Source organism: Arachis hypogaea, chromosome 4, assembly GCF_003086295.3.
Source record: "Arachis hypogaea cultivar Tifrunner chromosome 4, arahy.Tifrunner.gnm2.J5K5, whole genome shotgun sequence".
NCBI lineage: Eukaryota > Viridiplantae > Streptophyta > Magnoliopsida > Fabales > Fabaceae > Arachis > Arachis hypogaea.
The window spans coordinates 782,496-791,736 of record NC_092039.1 but is presented as its reverse complement, the minus strand read 5'-3'; the positions used below and the strand labels follow the sequence as shown (position 1 = coordinate 791,736).

Below are 9,241 nucleotides of genomic sequence, written 5' to 3'. Positions count from 1 at the left end.
AAAATAAAATCAGGCATAAGAAGTGATTGAATAAAACATGATAAATATTCAATCAGTAAGAAAAATATTTTCTGTATGCAAATGAACTCAAGTGAACACTTAACAATCAAGTGAATGTAAATCACCAACTATAATGAACCGAGTTATATATCACAGAAAAAAAAATAACAACACATGTCCATTCGTATGACCTAGTTATGGAGAAAAAAATGGAATCAGAATAAGTCGATCTACTAAATGAACCAACTCAATTCACTAAACCTTAAATCGAACTAGGAAAAACGCGAGTTTAGCGTGAAATTAAATGAACCTAATAACAATAGTTTTTCTCATACCTTGGAGAATTTTTATTCTTGTTTTTGTTTGTTGTTTCTTCTTCTTTTCAAAAGTTTTATGCGATTTTGGAGCAGCGGCAGTTTTCACCGAGAATACAAATGAGGCTTGAGAGATTGAGTGAGATTTAAATTTTTCCAGTAGCAATTTCGACAGTGAAGAATGAACGTTGTTTCATATTCAAGCACAAATGGTAATGTTTAGCGGGAGTTTTGCGCATGTATACACGTTTCATTTAATGAGATTGAATTTTTTTTGTTTTTACGCTGTTTAGATGGACTTAGATGAAAGATTGTTTGGATGTGTAGTTCAACTGTATTTTTATAATTTTAAATTTGTTTGGATTATACTTTTTATTTTTGAATTTAAATTTTAAAAATTAGAAAGAAGTTTAAATTTTGTTTTAAAATATTGGAGAGATAATAATGTGCAAAATAACAAATCTACGCATATGTTTTAGGTTATTTTTTATTTTACATTTTTCTAAAGAAATGGCTGTAAAATAGATGATTTTTTATGAATATAATAATAATAATAATAATAATAATAATAATAATAATATTATTATTATTATTATTATTATAAATAGATAATATGCTCGGTGAAATTTTGTAAAAATTTTTGATTTAAATCAGTTTCTACTCTCTCTCTCTATCTATATCTATATATATATATATATATAACCGATATTTCACAAAACAAAGTTAGGAAAAAACTAATATTATATGGGAACGTATTTAAGCCAAAGATTTTATATATATATACTTTTTGTAACAAAATTTTAAACTTTAGATATTATATTATCACCATTTTTTCTAATCTTTTAAAATGAGTTTTATTACTCCAAAATTTGAAGGAGTATGGTAAAATTTTTACTGTTTAAAAATAATTTATAAAAATTAATTTTTAACAGATAACTTTTTAAAAAGTGTAACATTTATGTTTAGTAAATCAAACTAAAAATAATTTTTAATAAACACAAGTAATAATAATCATATTTAATAAAATAATTTCTGAAATTTAAAAATACTATAAAAGACATAAATTTAAACATTAAATTTAAAAATTAGTTAATATAGGAATTTAAATTTTGAAAAACATAAATTGAAAAACTTCACTTTAATTGCTTTTAAAAAGTATTTCAATTTTTTAAAAGTGGCAAAAAAAATTTTTTAATTACCAAATACAGAATAGAAATTTGTGCTTTTAAAAAATACAAACACTTCTAGTGTGAGGCTGACATACACGTATCATGGGAGAGCTAGTTGATCAATGGGCAAACATTCATGAAGATATGTTGGACGAATTTACAAAGCGGTTCCATTTATATGATGACTATCTTCAACTTCGATTGATTTGCAAGCAGTGGAACTTCAAACTTCCAAAGATCCTCAATGGCAACAAAGCTCCCTGGTTGCTGTTACCTATTGGTGGCGGTGCTGCTACTAAAGAAATTCTTGACAGTAATAGTCTTGAAGAGAAGGGGATTTACCATCTCACACTTCCAGACTTGCAAGACGGCCTTATCCGTGGTTCTTGTTATGGATGGTTAATAATTGTATCCATGTATGAAGGCACCATAAGAATGTTAAATCCATTGACAAAAGTTTGCTTGGATCTTCCTCCAATCTCAGATCTGCCGGATGTAATTCAAAACGGGGGATGAATGTAGTTTTTTCTTTGCTGGACACTCCATGATCACCGAGGAAACCATCCTGGCAAATAAATTTCTAGTTTGGAAGGTTATTATAAATTCAGCTCCCGATGACATTAATTTTATGGCAGTGGTTTTATATGGATCTTGTAGGTTGGCCTTTTACAAGTCTAAGTAATCGGAGATGGCTGAAATTACCAACAAGGCCTCGTCCATATTTTCAAGATGTCATATTTTTTCAACAGAAGATATATGCAATACAACATGATGGGCAGCTATACGAATTTGATACAATATCTGATTGGGACTGCTGATGGAACTTTATTGATGGTTGTAAGACATCTTATTAATTTGATTTGTGAGGAAGAGGAACGTTACTATAAGACTACTAGATTCGATATTTATGAATCGAAGAAAGATTCAAATGAATGGTCAAGGATTAGTAGTTTGGGAAATTATATACTGGTAATTGGATTTAATGCTTCTGTTAAAATGTTTGCTGGCGATCTTTTAAATTCCAAAGGAAATCAAATCTACTTTACAGATAGTTTCGTTCAAGAGCAATCAATGGTAGAGACTTACTATCATAACATTGGCATCTTCAATTTAGAAGATGGGAGTTGCCAAGATGTGTTATCAGATGTTAACTTTTTTTGTCCTCCTGTTTGGATACTCCCTTGACTTTGTTTTTCTTTTTTGTATCTTAGACTTTTAATTTGTGCTTTTACAAAGTATTGTGTTTTGATCATTCTGCATACTCTTCATCATTGAATCTTTGTGTGATATACAAAGTTAACTTATATTTAATTATTTTAGTCAGATATGTTTGATAAAAAAAACAAAATTTGTGTGATATACAAAGTTAACTTATATTTAATTATTTTAGTCAGATATGTTTGATAAAAAAACAAAAGTTGTATATCCGTATATACAACATTGCTTTATAAATAGGGTTTATTTTTTTTGGAAGGGGTGTAAATGAAATTATTTTTAGCGAAGAAATTAGTTTTAGAGAGGAAAAAACTATATTTTTGAGGCATTTATTATTCATTAAATATAAATTATTCTAGAAAAATTTTTATTTAAAATTATATATTTTCTTTTTATATAACGACTTAAGTTACCTGTGTTATAAAAATACAAACTTTTAAAAAATACAATGTTAGTTTAAATTCAATTTACATCTACATCAAAGTTGTGAAAACTAAATCGGTTGTTGAATCAGTCACATAATTGGTTTAATGATTTAATAGTCTAATTGGAGTCAAATTTTGGTTAAACCAATTTAATTAAATATATAATAAAATTATTAAAAATTTTATATATAATTTCAAATATTTAAATTTAATCATTTTTAAATTAATAATATTTAAAATTTTATAATTTTATGTAATAATTTATTCATATTTTATTATTAAAAATTCACAAAATAAAAATATTTTTAATTAGCCTCCAAGTTCTAAATTTTTTCAGCATGAAGTTAGTTGAACAAGAAAACAAGGACCCGTAGGATTAAGTACAAGCATTTTTATGACAGTCAAACTAAGCTAGTTCAAGTTCGTATACCTTACCACTTTCTCCTTCTGGACATTTTTTTTTTAACACATTTTTTGTTCAAGAGTACAAAAATTTATTAATATAGTACAAAAATTTTTACACATAACATAAATCTATTAATATAATATAAAATTTTTACATATAACACAAATTTTTGCTTTGAAAATATTTTATTAGTTGAATAAATCAATATTTTAGACGTATAATCTTTGAAAAATTTATATATTATTATTAGTTGGATATCAATATCTTTAACATGTGATCTTTAAAAAAATTTTATACTGTGCATCAAAATTTTTATATTGTACACCAAAAATTTTATAATGTATATCAAATTACTGTGCTAAGTAGTTTTACTAAGCATATATAAAAGAAGATAAAGAGAATGACGACGATAATAATAATAACAAAGGAGAATAAAGAATAAAAAGAGAAAAATAAATAAGAAAAAAGAGGAGGAAGAGGAGACATCTGAAGAAGCTTAAAGATCCAACAAGAGAACTTGGTTGGACTCGGTTTAAAAGAATTTGGCTGCCTAATTTTATTGCAAACTATAATACAATTCGAAATGTAAATAATAATCGAAGAAGAAATTTAATTTGATGGCCAATGAATAATAGCTCAAATGACATAGTCTCCTCATACTCAAATAAGAAGTTGCGAATTCGAGTCTCCTATCTTTGGTTAAAAAAAAAAAAGAAATTTATCTTGATGAGAGATAAAAGTGAATTGCAAAAGCTGCTTAACTCAAGAATTCGTGATATCCCAACTCCTTTGCATGTATGGCGGCAAAGGTGCTGTCAACGCAAGATTCCCCACTTGGTTTAGATCGTAGTGAGGTGATTGCACATCTTGCAGTGCTCGATATATATTGGGCAAAACTATTTGCTTACAATGAAGATGTAAACGAGGACACCTTTCGGAAATGCTTCCCTTGTTCAAAGTGAGGCCAAAGGGTAGCATTTCTTCCTTGCAAAGCTCCTCACTTGAGTCCACGTCAGACAGATTATCATGTCCAAACTTCCTGTGAGCTTGCCATCCGTACTTGTAGTCCCCAACTATCGGTGTGCCCAACACCTCGGCACAATGGACTCGAAGCTGCGGAACCAGCAAACACTATAAGCAACAAAAACACTGGATCTCATTTGAGTTGATAAATAGGTTCATTACCATTTTTTTTACCTGGTGCTTTCTACCGGTTAAAGGGTACAGCTCAAGCCAAGTGTAACCTGCATTATTAGAAGTGGCATAAGTCGGATTCTCAGGAGATATTATATTCATGAAATGAGTAAACTACTACTTCTATCTACGAATGTTCAGTCAAACAGAGCACGGAATGAATGAGGCAAGCTGCTGATAAGAAACGGCGTGAGGTGGTTTTTGCTGTCGGGGATTTTGTGTATTTGAAGCTCCAACCATACAGGATGAAGTCCCTAGCAACCAGGTCCAATCAGAAATTATGTGCTCGATTTTATGGTCCTTTTGAGTTCCTGGAAAAGATTGGTCCCTTACAGGCTCAAGCTCCCTGATTCAGCTTCCCTTCTTTTGAACCTCAACCTCTACCCGACTTACTAAGGAAGGGGAGCTTGTGGTTCAGCCTGAATGGGTCCTGGAAACGCACTGCAATAGGCTTGGAGAGCTAGAAGTTCTAGTGAAATAGCAAAACCTAGCAGACTTTGAGAGCACTTGGGAGTTGGCAGAGAAGTTGCAGAAGAGGGGGGGGGGGGTGGATATTGTGACGCACCCAGCAGCCAAGAAATTCAGCGGCAACACGGATAAATTACCCCTCTCAAATATACATATAGGAGGAGAAGAAAAAATAACTAAATAAGTGTTGAGAGCAACTTGACTTTAGCAACTGGTTGGAAGAGAAATATATATATATATATATATAGAGAGAGAGAGAGAGAGAGAGCAACTGGTTTCTTTAGGGAGAGAATTGGCCTCTGGAAAGCCAAATACCCTTTTCTGTGTTTGCTTTATACAGTTACACACTATTTCAATACATACTTCACTGTTCTGGAGATTTTCACATTGATATATCCTGCGTCCGTGACTTGCTTCATTCTACTTCTTATTCTACTATATCTTAGCTTAATTCTCCTATCTACTCTACTCTATCTCTGTACTGGATCTGTTGAGTTTTACGATTACATCTAGAAGTCTTACAAGGTGCAGAATGACCAAAAGCTCCACGGCTTTATTCAGAATCTGTTGCAAGGTATACACACACACATTTGTTTTCAGATGAAGCACAGGAAGCTCATGTACAAAGGGAGGTTAGTGAATGCAAACACTTCTAAGTGGATTCCTACAATCCTACAAGAACTCCATGGCACCAAAACGGTTGGTCATTCTGGTCTCTTTAGAACTTTCAAGGAAACTTCTGCCCTCATGTATTGGGAAGGGATGAAAATTCCCATTCTTTACTTTGTTTAGAATTGTGAGATATATGCCAACGGAATAAATATTCCACTCTCTTCCCCGCTGGGTTGTTGCAACCTCTTCCGATTCCCACAAATGTTTGGGTTGACATCTCCATGGATTTTTATTGGGGGCTTACCTAAGGCCTCAAGCATGACACTATTTCTTGTAGTTGTTTATAGAATGACTAAATATGCTGCAAGAGCTTGGTACCACAAATATTAAGACGAGGGAGATGCAGAATAAGAACAGATAGTGTAAGAATAGTAGAGAGGGGAGATTAGAAATGAGAGTGAAGAAAGAAAAGAGAACCTGAAAGGTATCAGCGTGACAGCATTCCAGTCTGAGTGTATTAATGGGAAAACAAATAAAGAAAAGTAGAGAACAAGGTATTTAAAGTAGGGTTTATTACTAACCATGCGATGATGATCCAATCACATGATACTCTGTAATTGCATGCTGTGAAGACAATAATGTTGAATTGTCAACTATGGTTATACGATCAGATTTTCCATTGTCAACCACAACCTGCAATCAAACAAAAGAGTTTACTACATACGATGAGCTTTTTATGTTCGTCAAATCAGTGACATGTTACCTGATAGTTAATACAAGAAGCTAATTTAGATATTATTAATAGAAAGACGGGTCGATGTACAATTTTTTTTTTCTTTTATCTTCAGAAAATGGGAGTTCATATTTTGGTATGCACATGGCATATTGTTAGCAGCACAAAAAGCTAAGACCAAGTAAAATTTTTCATATATGCAGTGTATGCAAATTACTGTTTTATAAGTTCAAGTATTCAACACATCTGAAAATTACATGAGTTGTTGTCAGGATTGATGCAGCACATGTGAAGTGTATTGCAAAATGCAGATCAGATAAGAGTTCGGGGAATTAGCAACCTAACAAGCTTCTGATAAACAAGTGCCAAGACCGGTACAACCTTACCGAGTGAAGCAGTAATCAACCCCCTTGGACGTCTTGGACACCCAATGACCAGCGCAATATACCTTCTTTGTAGGATTCTATTTTCTGCATCAATCTATTTAAGATCAAATGGCACCATTCAGTGGGAGAAAAGGAACAAAATCAAAATTGAAAGACCAATTTAAGAATCAATGTTGCAAGGATTCTAACAAGCACATCAGCACAAGTGAAGCATTCGATAGAAAAGCAGAAATCACCCACATCATCTGATGCTGTTGAAGTTTTCTCCCTAAAGATGGAATGCAAAATGGTAGCACTGATCTGTGTCCTTCCCATCACCAGAATGCCAGAACAGTCTCGGTCTAGTCTATGTACCTGATATACATATTATTTCTCAAAGTATCAACACCAGAGCTTTAATAAGAGAGAAATGTAAGTTGATTATACCAACAATCCAACATACAATTCATTAAGGAATAAAATTTTCAGAGAGAAGCATTTAATAAACTCGAAAATAAGCTCACCAGGCGAGGGGAGTCCGGGTACTCGAAATTTAAACATGCTGCAGCTAAGACATCTAAACTCCTCTTGATGTTGATGCCACCCTATTCATACACAGAAACCATCTGATTATAAGAAAGAGAAATGCTAACGAGCCATCAGAATTTATTATTTTTTGTTATCACTTAGCTATCAACTCAATTCATTTAGTCTATTTCCTTTAATCTAATAATCCAACAACATCCTTTATCCCATACTTTTAAACATTAAAGGCAAACTGACTGCCAAAAACAATAAATGGTGATGGCCAGCATTTCTCTATAATAAATATCATTAAGCACCGCAATATTATCAAAGCTTTTTCTTAAAAAAAGTTAGTTAATTAATTACCTGCACTGGCATTCCTGGAGGTTTGTTCAAGACAAGAACAGCAGGATCCTAGTTTTGATAAGTGCGTCGCATTACGAATTCCGAGAAAGATAAAGACAGGTTTGAGATAGCATTAGAGAAAAAAGAAGAAAAAAAAATTGAAGAGAAGCTAAAAGTGAAGAACCTTATAAAGGACAAGACTGCGGACAAATTGAATTTGCTGGGGAGTGAGATCAGAGTGACGTTTCACCTCCGTGGGAATGTGTTTAACAGATAGAGGAAGAAAGATGGTATCTCCTGAGTTCAACGTATCCTTAGCTGCCACCTAATGTTGATGATATGGTTAGGACTTAGGAGGGAAGAGGAGGGGAAGGTAAAAAAAAAATTAAATGAATAAATAAATAAAGTGAAATTGAGAGTAGAAGGAGCCACCCGTTTGATTATGGTAGGAGAGGAGGATCTTCGAACCTGCCTGAGACGGAAAAGCTTGTGGACGAGGGGTTTGGGAAGGTGGGGGCAGCAGCGGAGAACCCATTTGAGGGCAGTAGTGGAGGCGGAGGCGGAGGGGGAGAGAGAAGTAGGAGTGGGAGAGAAGGGAGGAAGTGTATGCCATTTGTTGTTGTTGTTGTTGTTGGTGATGGAGAAGTGACGTGTACTCAATACTCTGACGCGGAGGAGGACCACTATGGACTCCGCTGCCACCGCAAACATTGTAACCGAGACTCAGACTCAGCCAAGGGTTCAGGGTTCTACTGCACTTAAGAACCCTTTTTCGGCGTGTCGGACTGGGTAGGAAACAAAAAAAAAAGTAAGTAATTTTTATTAAAAAAAATATATATTAACTTTTAATTTTTTTTATTTTGAAATAATATGATGTTTTTATTAAAAAAATTTGTTAAATAATAGCAAAAATTAGTTTGTGAAAGTTTTATTTATATTTTATGAAAATTTTAAATTTTTGTAAAATTTTTTTTAACAATTTAACCAATTATTATCATTACCTTTTTTATCTTCATTATTATCACTCATATCTCTATTATTTTTATTATTTTATTATTATTATTATCTCCTCTACTTTCATATCACCAATACTAATATTATCAATATTAAAGTTTTCTTCTTTCATTTGTTATTCGATATTATTTTTTTACTTTAAAAGACATTTGTACTACAATTTTTTTTGCGACATCATTTTCATCAATAATTTTTCTTCATTTAACCACCATTGGTGAAGAAATTTTTCAAAAACAACCTTATTAATAGTTTGTGAAGGTTTAAATCCCCTTCCCCCACAAAATACAAATAAAACTCCCCACAAAAACTAATTTTTGTTATTATTCATATTGTCCCAAAATAAAAAAGTTGGAAGTCGAAGTGTCCATTTTTTTTAACAGATCGCTTTGTCTTCCGTAAAAATGGATAAGGACCAAATTGAGTGTTTACTCCAAAAAATATGATGGATCTTGATAA

At 32.2% G+C, this 9,241-nt stretch overlaps 1 protein-coding gene across 2 annotated transcripts; it reads right to left on the bottom strand.

The window, feature by feature from the left end:
- Positions 1-4,060: 4,060 nt before the first annotated feature.
- Positions 4,061-8,579, bottom strand: LOC112795572 (RNA pseudouridine synthase 4, mitochondrial). 2 transcript variants are annotated; one of them, XM_025837573.3, is made up of 9 exons: positions 8,204-8,579; positions 7,956-8,096; positions 7,793-7,840; positions 7,426-7,506; positions 7,163-7,276; positions 6,918-7,016; positions 6,385-6,496; positions 4,727-4,773; positions 4,061-4,642 (listed from the first exon to the last, which is right to left on the bottom strand). In XM_025837573.3, the coding sequence occupies exons 1-9, from the start codon at positions 8,480-8,482 to the stop codon at positions 4,292-4,294; spliced, it is 1,272 nt and encodes a 423-aa protein (XP_025693358.1). In that variant the 5' UTR covers positions 8,483-8,579; the 3' UTR covers positions 4,061-4,291. The 2 variants fall into 2 exon arrangements, with proteins under 2 accessions (XP_025693358.1, XP_072089914.1); XM_072233813.1 differs by having other exon boundaries at positions 8,022-8,096; positions 8,204-8,552.
- Between the last annotated feature and the right edge of the window lie 662 nt (positions 8,580-9,241).